Source organism: Pholis gunnellus (assembly GCF_910591455.1).
Source record: "Pholis gunnellus genome assembly, chromosome: 13".
In the NCBI taxonomy this organism is placed as follows: Eukaryota; Metazoa; Chordata; class Actinopteri; order Perciformes; family Pholidae; genus Pholis; species Pholis gunnellus.
The window spans coordinates 6,134,580-6,149,655 of record NC_136540.1 but is presented as its reverse complement, the minus strand read 5'-3'; the positions used below and the strand labels follow the sequence as shown (position 1 = coordinate 6,149,655).

Here is a 15,076-nt window from a genome sequence, read left to right as displayed (position 1 = left end):
TCATTATACTGTGACAAAATCCACGCAGTCGGTCTACTGATGGGTTGATGTCTTGCAGCTTATAGAAGCATTTCTCTTTTTGTTTAACGGCTTTATTTTCTCATATGAGGCAGATTTGACTCAGTAATTCATTGTCGGCTCGGAGGCGGTTGTCCTGATGAAGTGTCGGCAGAGGGAGGAGGAAACCAGAGAGAGGAAGGAAACGAGGATAACGTCACGAAAAGCAGAATCGGAGTGAAACGGACTGTGTAGTATTTAATGGACAGCGCTTGATGCGGGCCGAGCACCGAGCCGACATTCTGTTTGTTTACGTCGCATTTGAACAAAGATGTTTTTGTTAACTGATCGGGCGTGAAAAGAAAAAGGAGGGGAAAACATTTCGAGGAGGAAACGGCAACACAAGCAGCAAGCAGCAGCAGATCTCATCTTCTTTTTTTTTTTTTTTTTTTTTTTTTTTCAGGAGGCTCCACTAAAGCAGAGAAATGGAAATGTGTGTAGCCCTCCTCCGTTTGCCTGTTCGCTGAAGGATTTGTGAAACAGCATAATCGTGACACACGGACTTTAAAGTGGATCTCAATTTTTTTTTTTTTAATGAGTGAGAAAGACGTATAGTTAAAACCCTTCCACGGGATTCCTTTTTTTTCCGGGGGACGTTGCTTTTTCTTTTCGCGGAAGGAAAAAAAAAAAAAAAAGCTGCAAAATCATCGGGAGAATTAACAGGTAGCCACCCCATTATCAAACACTGTGACAACAGCTGTAGGCCAGCGCAGTGAGCGTAAGATGGCTGGGCGATGATGTGCTCTATTCGTGGCATCATTTCGACTAAATTAACTTAGCTACATCCGCATTTTAGGAGCTCAGCATCTGAAACGAGATGTGGTCAAGGCCTCCATCAGCCGCTCGGTGCTGATCGATATGTGATGTAGCCTGTTTTCACGGGGGCCTGCCCTGCTTATTTGGAAACACTGGGCTTATATATAAATGCGGTGAAAGAAAAACAAAAAAGACCCTTATGGAGTACATCCTATATATCTGAATCTGGCTTGTACCCGCTTCTTTCTTTACTGCGGCTTTTTTACACCGTGCGGAGCTCCCAGCACACAGGCCTATGCGCGTGTGTGTGTGTGTGTGTGTGTTAACCTGGGTTATAGTGAGCGGAGCCGCACAGTCTCTCTGACATTAACATTTGCTCTGTCAAACATGCAGCGGCTTCTGCACTCCATCTGCAGTTTTGCAGATGTAGTCATGCCATGTCGGTGTAGCTCCACATCAGATGTGCATCCGAAGGGGTGGGGCCAGGCACACTTTCGGGCATCATTTCTCTCTCCTTGTGTTATAAAATGTGCTCTGTAAAAAAAAATGTACAAAAGAGGCCACGACTCCCCCAGATGTTCAGATGAGGCTTTATTCTAACGTTAACCGTCCTCATCGTCGTGAAGGAGGTAGGCTACAGCCTCTTGTCGGGCCATGCATCAGTGCAGGTGGAGTCTGTTGGCTGTGATGTGTGTGGGGGTCTTTTTTTTTTCACTCCGTCCATCGGCATGACTTCGTCACAGCTCTGCTCGCCATCCAGTCGATGCTCGCAGGCGACTCGGAACATGCATCCGAGCATCTGGTCGGACCCATCCAGGCCTGATCTGTGATGCATCCCCCCCCCCCCCCCCCCCCCCCCCCACACCTCATCTTTTTATCCTCCTCATTGGCTAAATGAGCAGCTGTGCCAGGAGACTGAGACCCATGATGCGCCCCTTTTGGCTTCCATTATTGCCGTGTGATCCATCTGGTCGCAGGTCCCCTCCAGGGAACAGTGACCTACTGTAGCTAATTGCTCTTCCTTTGCAGTGTGCACTGTATGCGTGTTTGCTGTGGATTTGAATTGCTGCACAAATGCAAATAGAAGCTCCCTGTTTGGGAAGCGGTTTTCAATGTGTAACTGTGCTCCTATCAGGAGCAGGAAATGCTGTTTCCTCCCGAAAGCTTGATGTGATGTACAGTGTGAGAGCACCCAGTTGGCCCACAGCTAAATGATATAACTCCTGCCATGTTAATTCTTCCCCCGACGACATGGAGATGACTGTATCCAGCATTAGCACCAGTTCTGACTTGATACACAACCTGTAATTGCACAGTGTAACAAGTTCCCTCGGCTTCAGAGGGAGTGTTCTCTCAGTATCTGCTGCCTGGTAGCGATGCTGGCTGCTCGATAGAGGCTTAGTCATTACAGATTATTCTCCTCAGTTAAACCAGGCATGGTTGCACAGCCATAAACAGATTACAAGGTTTTTTCTCACTGTGTGGGTTCAGTAAACCGTAGAGATTAAAATTGGTGTGTTTTTATTTTATTATTTTGTACAAACAGTGTTTTAAGCAAATTATTTAACCTAATTGATTCATTTTTGATGAAAGTGGACTCCTGGATTATACTGGATTATCAAATCATAAAACTATGCTAATCCCTGTGGGGCTCACTCATATACATCAATTATGAGATGATACTTTATGTAAATCTGAGACTGACATTTGAAGTTTTTTCCACGACCAACAGGTGACAGCTCAGACAAATCCAAAATGAGTGAGCTGGAGCAGCTTCGCCAGGAGGCCGAGCAGCTTAGGAACCAGATAAGAGTGAGTCCGATGTTTTTAGAGTTTAGTTTTCATCCACCGATATATTTACATGTTGTGTAATGTCTTGTTTTTTTCGTCCTATGATTCCCTGTCCAACAGGATGCCAGGAAAGCATGTGGCGATTCAACCCTGACACAGGTAAGTGCCCCTGAATGTCTGTTATATCTGATAAGAATTGGTTTGGTGACCATCGATTTGGAACCATGATAATAAGTTCATGGGAGACACTTATTTTTGGGAAAATATAGATGCTTAGTTATTGATGATTTATAACTAATTTCCACCTACATGATCACCAGCAGTATAAACATGGTGGTTTAACATGTTTCTGTGCTGTGCTTTATACATTACTTTAATATCATCATTTGTAAATTAGATTTTTTTGTTTTTTACATTTAAATGTATTTGTATTATCAAATTTGGCATGGCACATTACAATATTGTAACAATCTCAAGACACTTCACTGTGCAACCTCCCATCGCACAGTTATCAATAAAAAAGGGTGATTTTTATTAAAACTCATTTATTTGTTTAACCTCTCCTCTCTAACCCAGATAACTGCTGGTCTGGATCCTGTGGGGCGGATTCAGATGCGGACGAGACGCACCCTCCGCGGCCACCTCGCCAAGATCTACGCCATGCACTGGGGCACTGACTCAAAGTGAGTCTCTACTGTAGCAAACACTTCAAACATTGCAATTTGGCTCCATTCATTAGCAACTTAACATGAGATAATACATTATATATATATATATATATATATATATATATATATATATATATATATATATATATATATATATGGAACAAACACAAACTTGCTACCTAGCCGTTCTGAAAAGTAGCCTAAACTAGGTCTTTGCCTGTTTACACTGTGCTATGTGTTTAGTGTAGCATGCCTACATGTCAAACTAAGATGGGGATCACTGTAAACACTATACCTGCTTTACATCTGCATGTTAGCATTGTCGCTGCGATAGCATGCTGACCAAAGTATAGCCTCACAAAACTAATAACTTCTGAGTCTTCAAAAACACAGAGCCAAAACATCCAAAAAGCAGTTTTAGCTTTAAAACGACACAAAGGATATTCCAAGTGTGTGTGTGTTGTGAAATATGTGTCAAAATCAAAGTTTTCAGTCTTTATTAATGTTTCGCCTGTATTACCAGTAGACCGATCACTGTGGAAGACTGGTGTGTTTGTTTCCAACGAGTCCACAGTTTGAATTCATTCAGAAAATAAACACAAAGCCAAACTGAATGTCCATCAATAGATGAATAAAGTTTGAACGTTTGTGTCTCCACAGGCTTCTGGTTAGTGCCTCTCAAGATGGAAAACTGATCATCTGGGACAGTTACACCACTAACAAGGTAAAGTCAGCCGAGTAATTCTTCTCATCAGCTGGATGACATTAGCATTAGCATTAGCTTAGTGTTATTACTAGGGTGTAGGGTTTTTCTTCCTAGTCCAGAAGTTTAACGTCTGTTGCCTCCACGCCTTCTTAGATACACGCCATCCCCCTGCGCTCCTCCTGGGTGATGACCTGTGCGTACGCCCCGTCTGGGAACTACGTGGCCTGCGGAGGCCTGGACAACATCTGCTCCATCTACTGCTTGAAGACTCGCGAGGGCAACGTCAGGGTCAGCAGGGAGCTACCTGGCCACACAGGTGAGAGAACGTCACGCTCTCAACCACATCAACCGACGAGACCCCTACCTCGGGGGGAAAGCTCTGCTCCCAAACCCCCCCGAACAATGAAGATTTCGTTCACGTGGTCAATCAATCGCAGGGCAGCGCCGTCTTACTGAGCGGAGACGTCGACTCCTGTCTGCGAGACTCTACTGCGCTGCTGTGCGTGATTTGCAGAATGGGCTGCAATGTAATTAAGATGTCTCTAATACAAAGCTATTATCATAAAATATCAGGCGTCTGTCAAAGTCTACACAACGGAAAGTTCAATAACCATTCCATCATGAATTGTTATTTGCTTGATCGATATAAATGTATAGATTTGCAGGAAATGGCATTCCCATCACCTCCACCTTTACCCTAAAGTCCTTTCTGTAAAGTCAGTGTACTGTTGCTTTTGTGTCTGTTGTAATACAGTATACCCTAGGAATGCCACTTTACTATCACCTTTTGTTAAAAAATGCATTTAAATATGTATAGGATCACCTGTCAATATGCAAGTTCCATTCAGTTCCTCAACAAACACCTGCTCTGTTCTCTCAGGTTACCTGTCATGTTGCCGTTTCATTGACGACAATCAAATCATCACGAGTTCAGGAGACACCACATGGTGAGCCACAGAGATCAAAAAAACACAGTCGATGTCGCGGTTTGTCGCGAGCTGATCAGTGTCTAACTCTTGCCTCTGCGCCCCCAAGTGCACTGTGGGACATCGAGACGAGTCAGCAGACCACGGTTTTCTCGGGGCACAGCGGCGACGTCATGAGCCTGTCCCTGTCGCCCGACCTCCGCACCTTTGTGTCAGGAGCCTGCGACGCCTCGGTCAAACTGTGGGACATCAGGGACAGCATGTGCCGGCAGACCTTCACAGGCCACGAGTCGGACATCAACGCCATCTGCGTGAGTGTGTTCGGGGGAACGGGTGGCCCTGTGACCAAACAAGTACAAATATATGTATCTTCATTGGTACTATTTAACAAAAAAAATGATCTGTGATTGCAGTTTAAAGGGGCACTCGTCAATTTTTACTCAGGAAGTTCAGTTCATGCGTCATGGGAAACATTTTCTTCCTAAAACTCTGCAGGAGCTTTGTTAAGTCTTAAAAAATAGAAAAATAGAAGCTTCACACTTCACAAATAATAACAAATCTGAAGAGAGATGGAACAAAAATGTATCAAGAAACAGTTTTGTGCATAACCCGATATGTCTATTAGGAATTCAAAATGTCTGGCACTGGTGTCGGCGCAACAATGGTCTAAAGTGGCAGTCTGTAAACCGACTAATACACGATCAACAGAGCGCCTCCAGGATTTGTCTCGGTGACGTCACACGCTGTCTTGTCTCCAGCTTTGGGGGGGATTTAAACTGGGAGCACGCCAGAGGATTATCAAGATTATCAATTAACACCATATCTGAACATCCTGCATCAGTCCAGACTCCCAACTGTCTGGACTGATGTCCCACACAGGTTAAATCTGATAGATGACAGCTGGACAGATTTGGTTTTTGAAAACACCGCGATCATCTGATCAGATTCAGTCCAAGTCCCGAGACACTAGAAGCCAATGAGAGCATAGTTTTCTGTCATAGAAGGGCATACAGGGGAATAGGGGGACTATATAGGGGACAGAATCACCTACTTGTTGTCTCTTCACATACTTGTATCCACACTTCCTGCTTCTCATTCATCTCCCCGTGCTCCTCCTCAGTTCTTTCCCAACGGCAGCGCCTTTGCCACCGGCTCAGACGACGCCACCTGCAGGCTGTTTGACCTGCGCGCAGACCAGGAGCTCAGCCTCTACTGCCACGACAACATCATTTGTGGCATCACCTCCGTGGCTTTCTCGCGCTCCGGCCGCTTGCTGCTGGCTGGTTATGACGACTTCAACTGCAACATCTGGGACGCCATGAAGGGAGACAGAGCAGGTGAGTGGGACAGGCGAGAGGAAACAGCCCGTGTGCGCTCAAAGAGTAGGACTAGAAAGGTTCAACCTGCAGCTCAATCAAAATCAAGGATTATAGGATGAAAAGGCAACAGTCCATGTCCTTAACTGAGCACCATGGAGCAAATGACTCAACCAATGCAGACCAATAGGATTTAGGTGAAAATAGTTTTTGTTTTTACTGACCCAAAAACAATCATGTGTCTCTAATGAGTGGTAAAACAATGTGTAACATGGTATGCACATACATTGTGGTTTGTAATTGGAAACTGAGGGGTGTAAGCACAAAATACAAGATAATGTCATCATGAAATGGATTTTAAAGAACGATATCACTGAATCATTTGTCCGTTTTAAGTTGACCTTTGAGTCATTTTTGGGTGTGCCAGACTTACCAGTAAATTCACACGTCTCGAGCCTCGTTTTGTGAAAACTGAACCTGTGTTGCCAGTTAAAGCAGTAATAGACACAAGGTTGCTGTGTTCCGTGTGGTTTTTCAAAAGCTTCGGCGCAGTCTGGAGAGCAAAACATTTTTACAGCAACAAGTCCTCTTTTGTTTGTCCCCGTCCCCCCTGCAGGGGTCCTGGCCGGCCATGACAATCGTGTGAGCTGTCTGGGTGTGACGGATGACGGCATGGCGGTGAGCACCGGGTCCTGGGACAGCTTCCTTAAGATCTGGAACTGAGCCACGCACATAAAGCGCAAAACACACACACACACAAACACACGCACACACACGCACGCACGCACGCACGTCCAACAAACAGACAGACATCGCTCCCGTCTTGGGACACTGTTTGCACCCTGTATTCACTGTATGTAAGATTCAACAGACAAACTGCAACATTGTACTGTACATAATATATATGACTTAGATATGAGTTTACACACACACACATACACACACACACACACGCGCACACACACACACACACGCTGTATGCAGGACAAGATGACACAAAACCTGAACACATGCCCTCACTACCTACAGCTGGTTTAAGTACAGTACCACACACACACACACACACACACACACACACACACACACACACACACACACACACACACATAATCTGTAAAATGTAAAAATGTGACAAAAAACAGTTGATTCTTCAGCTGCTCAAATAAAAAACACAAATGCCACTATTACCTGAAGCCTTTTAACACGTCTAACACGCTCATTCACTTAACACATACACATACACACACACACACACACACACACACACACACACTTTTTCCTGAGAGACACTGCTCCTCGAGTTAAACAGGGGAGAAGACGTTATTTGACAATTCTGTCTTTGTTTACAATGAAGTCCAAAATGCACTTCAGACAAATTTTTCTGTACTATTTTTGTCTCAGTACCACATGTATCTCGGCGATGCTAATGTGAAGGAAGAATGGTTGTGGAAAGAGAATTATGTGAGTCCATTAACACTGAAAACAACAACAAAACAAAACACTGACAGACAGGATGAGCCGATGATCGACAGAGTCCAAGGAAATATCAACTCTTATTTTCATCTGTTCGAAACATCGTGTAATCACTGTTTTTATAGATATGTACCCCCACATACAGTAAATCTCCTCTTCAGTTTTGGTTTTCTTCTTTTGTTTTACACTTATTTTATTCATGTTCTCCCTGTGTGCCTCAGATACACGTTAAGGATTATTAATAGAGAATATTGATAAAAGTTAAATTAACAAAAACATTAAAGATCTGAGATTCAAAGTTGAGTGAAAAAATAAATAAAAACATTGTAAGACGCATCTTAATAAAGCAGGAGCCAGTATTCATACTTTGACTTTATCAATGTATTATCTGGACATGACAATGGTATAATTGTACATAATATTAATAAATAATAGCCTCTCCTGCCAGTTATTGTGGTTTCCTTTTTTTAAAGCACTGTTTCTTTATTCATACACTTGTGAAGCTGATCAACCTGAGAGAAAATGTTTCATGTGTACATGACATTCAAATAATTGTTCTGGTACATTGACCCATGCTGTTAAATCAATGGTATAAACATTTTAGCACGAATAAGAACAAGAAACTAGTTAATCTCGTTTTACAATGAAACAGACATTGGAAAGAGGGTTCTTTTAAGAATCTCAACTGAAATGTATTGCAGTGATTGTACCATTTAAAACCATTATAATAAAAACGGTATAATTGCAACAACATAATACAAAGTTTAAAGTTGGAACACCTGACAGCGGCTACAATAGCAAACTTAGTGGAAAGAACCTAAACCTTCACAATCACAAATGAAATATCTTGAATGTTGAGGTGCTCCGTTTCTACTGCAGAAACCTGCGCTCAGGTCACAGGAATGTTATTTGATACAGTTTCCAATCATCACTCATTGCTCAGGTAAGGACAGTTTGTGTTTTCATATCTGTTGATTGAAGTTAAACTAAAATGTTTCATACAGGAAGAGATTCTGCTATTTTTGCAGGATTGAAGTGTTTCTACCTTCAGCCACCAGGGGGTGCTGCAGCGCACTCAGCATCTCAGGTTCACAAAATAAAAAGGACAAATGGCTTTATTACAACAAAACAAATCTTTAAGGTAATTTATTTAATCCATTGAATGGCATGCTGGGAAATATTGGAGCTGGGTTTCCGGTGAAGTGGACATTTTGAATCTCGAGTCTGTAAAGTAGACGTCACACAAATCCAGTGACAGGGACAACAGGTCCAAGTGGATTTTTGCACCATCATGTGGTTAAACAGTGACTTATATTTAATATTCTCACTACTATATTCTTAAAGGCCCTGTGCACCCTCAGGTCAGCTCAATTATTCGCCCTGAAAATGCCTGTGTGTACACTCTGCTTGATTGACATCTTTATCTTTGCTGCACATTTACATCTTTATTAGTACAACTAAGTCCAGTGACCTCTTGTCATCCTAGTTTAGCTCCGCCCACCTTCAGCCTGAGCAAAGGTCTAATGGGGGTGAGCAGGGCCTTTAAAAAGCTTAGGTCTCCAGTAATGAGAAATCAAAGAAATGTAGTTCATAGACATTCAAATCTGTACAATGGACATTTATTCAGAAGTCAAAAGAAATGAAGCCGGACTAATGAGATTAAGGTATTTTATTTTTCAAACAATTCTGTATTAAGACATGAATTCATTCAACACAATCTTTTGAAAGTTTAAAGTTTTATCAGCCTATGAAATACAATCTGGAGTTAGTTAACCTCTCACAAGTAACACAGACGCGCGCACACACACACACTAAAACATTGCAAACATGTTTACTGTCGTTATTGAAAAAGAATAATAGATGTTGAAGTCCAGTCCAAAGATCCACATCGTTTTAGAGCTCAAGTTTGATCTGCCTCGCTCTCAGCTGCTAATCCATTCACACGTTATTGATAAGAAATAGAAGCTATGAGAGAGAGAGAGGAGTGCCTCATGACAATATTAACTATCGATTACTTCAGAGTTCACAAAAGGCAGTTCCTGGGATTTCACTATAGTGAAGCAAGAACAAGCATGTTAAACTGACGGGGAGAAGCAGTTATTCTTTGCGATTACGAACAAAAGTAAACGACTTCTGTAACAAGCGACACAAAAAACCAGCCTGCATTCAGTCTGCCAAAGGCCACTGAAGAGTCACTTTCTGTAGGCCACACGGAGATGCACAGCCACGGTTTGGATTTGTTCAAATGCTTGTATTGCTTATTAAAGAAAGAAATGTCTCTCAGGACGACGTTCTACATGTTCAGCGCTCCACCTACAACTCCTCTTTCTTTGTGATGACAAACTTTATGCATCTTGGCTGTTACATGAATTCAGCAATTAAATCTAACTTGTTGTGAGGTTCTTTTAATGGCTTTTGGCACAAAATGAAATATAACTTTTACATCGTCTTGTTACAAGAACTGTGTTACAAATTGCAACCTATTATAAGAATTTCCGCTGCATACAATTTAAAAAGCTTAATATTTGAAGCGACTGCCTCAAACAATATGACAGTCTGTATTAGCTCACCCGTTAACTACTCGTCCATGTTCACAACATTGTTTGAGCCACAAGAGTTGGAGCAGGAGCTCGTTTCGAGAAATCTTTTTTTTATTGGTAACATGAAAGGTCTTCATAAAACAAACAAGTCCGTTTTTACCAAGTGAAATTATTTAATTAAAATGCTATCCAGAAAAACAACAGTCAACACAAATCAGACAATAAAGAAGATTAAATGAATATGTCGCTATGGTAATTTGCTTCATCTTTAAACAATCATATTCAACTGCAAAAACCCGAGGTAGAAATACACTAAAGTATTCCAAATAAACTTTATATTAGGCAACGTGAGTGTGTGTGTGTTGAAGGGAGTCCACTCATTTTACACCACAGTCTGTTTCAGCGTCATTGGCAGTAAGTGCACTGACTGACGTTGCCAGGCAACACCTGAGACGTTGCAAACATCTCCGCAGAGGAAATGTCTGACCGCCGCTCTGGTTTTAGGGTTTGGGGCCCCACTTCTGAATTAGAAACACCAATTGAACTTTATAAATCCACGCATGCCATTTTTTATTCCATGTGAAAATCGAATGCCTACATTACCCACAATGCACTGCGAGTGCCAACAGTTTGGCGAGAGATCGTGTGGAGGAGCGAGCTAGAGAGGTCCGGTAGATTCACTTCTGTCTAAATCCAAACCTCAAAAACAAACCTCCACATGTGCAGTCGTGCCTGTAAACAGACTGGTGTGTAAGATCAGGGGGGAGTTCCTCTAGAAGGACTTTAATACCTGGTGACAAAAATGCGTAAAAAATTAAAGTTGTCCAGTATTGATAATTGACTAATTGTCTTCCTCTGTAATCTGTTAATGTCACTAATTGATCGATGCACTTTTCACTTCCTAAATGCTGCCTTTTTTTTCTGATACAATACCAAAGCCAAGAGTCAAAACACCTCACATCCCCACCTCACCACCCGTGTGCCGTTTCCCGTCGTCACCTGAGCATATTTACAGCCCGTCGTCACCTTCACGAAGACAAATTACACACGAGGCCAATCTGTGAGTCACCGCGAGCAGTCACACAGTCACAGTGGACTCCTCTGGCGACAAGAAGACGGACGTTATTTTTTTTGTTACGTCTACATAACTCAACAGACATGCTGCAGTAATTGACAGTCTACACACACACACGCACACGCACACAGCGGTCTCAGCGGACGACTCGTTTCACTATCACCAACTACTTCGACTGATTACATACTGACGAGTTTGACGACTGCTGAGTGAATGAGAAAAAAAACAACAACAAAAAACTCCATCTCTCCGTCGCACTCAATTATAGCTTTGATATCTGCCTTAAAATACATTGTGCTTTGATTATTAGAGCAGTACACATGTTCATATAAATACAAATCTGTCTTATAGATGTACATTCACTTTGATTTCTCAATATAGACTAATTTACACATGTTATAAAATAGGCTTTTCAGAATATATCAAGCTACTTCCCCCCACTACAAGATTACGCAATCAACATCATTCAAGAATAAGCGCTTCTCTCATCTTCGCTGCAAGAACCTACATTTTCTGAGCAGACGTCACACACACAGAGTTAAATCGGACACAAGTACTAAGTTTTCTCTACAAACGCGTTTCATACGTATGGCTTTTCACTATGGCTCCCGCTGTGAGCAGATCCTTCACATGTTACACTTGATTAATTGGACACGCAGCAATTTAATTGTTATTGCAACTTTGTGAATGGATTATTGTCAGAAAATCATTTTTAGGTCATATATATACGTGGCGCCATAAAAAGGCATTTCAAGTCAGTCAACGGGATATTAGGGATTTGACTTCAGTGGCACAAATCATATCAAGGGAGCAAATATAGTTCTGCCTCTTCAATGTGAGATTTCAAGTAAGACGTGTGTGTGTGTGTGTGTGTGTGTGTGTGTGTGGTGGGGGGGGGGGGGGGGCTCATAACCAATCATTACATCTCTCACCTTCCAAACTCCAAGGCACTGCTTTAACTGTAAACATGGCAGATTGATAAAAAAAGATGATTTGACCGTAAAAAGCACGAGTGCCAGAGCTCCTGGTGGATTGTAATTGTGGCATTAGAACTGAAAGTCGTGGCACAGACCAGATACTCAAGAAAACACATTCGCTAAAAAAGGGGAAAACAACTTTGATACAGTACTATATACTCTATTTCAATGGCTTACATGCACACTATCTGCTCGAGATATATGTTTTCTGAAGTGAAAGTGCTTTCCATGCCCATTTACAGTTTGTTTTATAATCTCACCACAAAAGTAGCCATCTGTGTATATACTCTTTGATTAAACGCCCTCCGTTTTGACCACGTACTGCATTCTCTATAGCTTTATTTTTGCCTGTATGAAATATATCTTCTACGTGACTTTTAGCAGACTATCCCACTGATCACTAGCCGAGGTTCCTTTATATAATAACCAAAAGCTTTTTCTGCAATTACAGGTTTGTTCTTTTAACATCAACATATCAGCTTCTATTTATAAGCAGATGAACTAACTTATTGAAAAATGTAGATATTTTCCACACAACTCCATGCTGATGATAGGAGAGACTTTTAAAATGTCCACCTGTTGATGCCAAAGTGCTGTGGAAGCACGGTGGTGCTGTAACACCGCGTGAATCACTGATCATAAATAGTGTGATTCATGTGTGGACCAACCCACTGCTGACAGGAAAATCAGCAATCTACTTCCTGATGACGCTGCCTCGTACTTCTACCGTACTGCCCGGTGTACAAGAGCACACAGAATCTCCCTGGTGCAGCTGCCTAAACAAAGCAGACAGTTAATTCCCATCAACAAAAGGGGGGGGGGGGGCTATGCAATACTAACAAACACAAAGTCAAGAACTATGGGAGATCCAAAGCAGCTCATTAAGCACGATACCATAATATTAGTGAGAAGGCAGCTCACATGTTTAGCTGTATATACACAGAAAGGAACATCGGTTAGTGATCTGTAGGAAGAGAAATCTTTATAGTCGCCGTTTTAGCCGAGTTCCTTTTGCCCTGGCTTCCTACACTCGCTGCAGAATATGCGGTGAACTTCGGCAGAATGTACAGATATAAAATATATTAAGTCTCATGTGTTCCAGCAGTCTTCTCCAAAGTGCCTGATGAGATGGAGTCCTCTGTGGTATTGCAGAGTCACCCTACATTAAATCTTTCCACTGGCCCTAAAGACAAAGAATGAACTGCACCACAACCAAGCTGTTCTCTGCAACAACAAAAAAAAAAAGATCCACACTAACTAAATAGTCTTAGAACTGAAATATAATACAGTAGGGTAGATCACTGTGGTAGGAGGGTGAAAGCACCACGAAAATGATCTCCCTTAATCACTGTAATCTCAGTGACACCCTCTTGTCACGTTCCTCCAACGTCCTCTTTTACAGACGAATGTCCCTCTCCTCCAAAAAGGTGTCACTCTCTCTCTGACACGACCAGCCAAGTACACAGACTCCCCTCTTCCAACAAAGACTCCACAGATTAGCATATATTGCAATATAATGGCAATATAATTACAGTAAAAGTAAGATTACCAGTAGGCTAATACCAATACAGAATCACTACATATAAATAACACATTGTTGTATTATGTAAATCTATGAAAACAAAAAGGTTTAGATACAAGCCTGATGAGTCAAATAATGAATGGCTTCACCTAAACCATAGAAGAAGAAAAAAAAAAAGGCAAAGCAGGAGATTTCACATTACTGACTGAGTACTGCACATGTATGTGACTTCTGATTGGTTTGATCAAGTTATTCATTGAAACTGAAATCTAGTTTGCTTTTGAAGCGTTCAAGGCTTACTTGCTGTGATTAAGAGTTGCCATTAAGAGTAACATCATTTGCCATTCAGGTCAGAAAAAGTTGGTGAAAGCCGGACTTCAGGTTACCGTCTACTATACAGAACTCAAAATACTTCAACAAGCTACTTTGTCCCGACTTTAATGTCCCTTTGTAATATATATTTCTGTACTGAATACTTCCTTTAAACCTCCCTGTAATCACGAGAGCCCCATAACAATGGGGGTCCGAAAGCCACAGCAGATGGGCGTTCCAGCATTTTTTTTATTATTTGACGTCCACACACTGACTGGAGGCGATATAAGAGGCCTGCAAATGACTCAGCTCTAAGAGTAAGGTGCTACCTATTTACAGCTTCATTTCAACATACAGTATTGGTAAATAATGCCTTCTTCAAAACGTACTGTAGAACCATCGAGGAATGTTTCTTTTTAACATACTTCACAATGAGGAACTAAATAGTTACGACGGAACACGGGTCCACCAAGTAAAGCAGCTCAAGACAAGAATATTTACAGAACAAATCAATAGATGGTATTAACATTTGAAGATCATCAGGGATATTTCATGATGACTCCAGGGAGTTATCAGGGGGGGGGGGGGGGGCCTCTGTGGAAAGTGTGTCTTAAGGAGTGTACATGTAGGCTGGAATGGGTTGTTTGTGTATGTGTGTGTTTGGCGCATGAGTGCGTGTGAGAGCGCGAGAGAGAGCTGAAGAGAAAGGGAGGAAGGTGTTCGCAGTTGCGTGCGTGCGATTGGGAGAATTTCGGATGCCCTTCCTTCTCCGAAACCCCGCTGGGTTCCACACACACACTGACCAGAGCAGCTGCTCCTTCACCAGTTCATGATGCAGTTTCTGTTCAGCGTCATGAAGTACACCTGGCTGCTGCCTCCAGACCGCACCGATGCAAAGAACACCTGAAGGCACAAGCACAGACACAAAAGGACACGCACGTGTTTAGGTTCAGCGGC

The 15,076-nt window shown here is 42.2% G+C and overlaps 2 protein-coding genes across 4 annotated transcripts in view; one reads left to right on the top strand and one right to left on the bottom strand.

Moving 5' to 3' along the window:
* The first annotated feature begins 506 nt into the window (after window positions 1-506).
* Window positions 507-8,127, top strand: gnb2 (guanine nucleotide binding protein (G protein), beta polypeptide 2). Its single transcript, XM_079172056.1, has 10 exons — window positions 507-720; window positions 2,546-2,625; window positions 2,725-2,763; window positions 3,181-3,287; window positions 3,933-3,996; window positions 4,132-4,294; window positions 4,859-4,925; window positions 5,014-5,215; window positions 6,025-6,241; window positions 6,837-8,127. Exons 2-10 carry the CDS (start codon window positions 2,569-2,571, stop codon window positions 6,941-6,943), a joined length of 1,023 nt encoding a protein of 340 aa, XP_079028182.1. The 5' UTR covers window positions 507-720; window positions 2,546-2,568; the 3' UTR covers window positions 6,944-8,127.
* A 1,225-nt stretch (window positions 8,128-9,352) lies between these two features.
* The window catches only part of mink1 (misshapen-like kinase 1), a 30,381-nt gene continuing 24,657 nt past the window's right edge, over window positions 9,353-15,076 (bottom strand). For all 3 annotated transcript variants that reach the window (XM_079171960.1, XM_079171961.1, XM_079171962.1), the window contains one exon: window positions 9,353-15,022. In XM_079171960.1, the coding sequence (XP_079028086.1) occupies window positions 14,939-15,022 (84 nt within the window). In that variant the 3' untranslated portion in view covers window positions 9,353-14,938. The remainder of the gene's footprint in view (window positions 15,023-15,076) is intronic.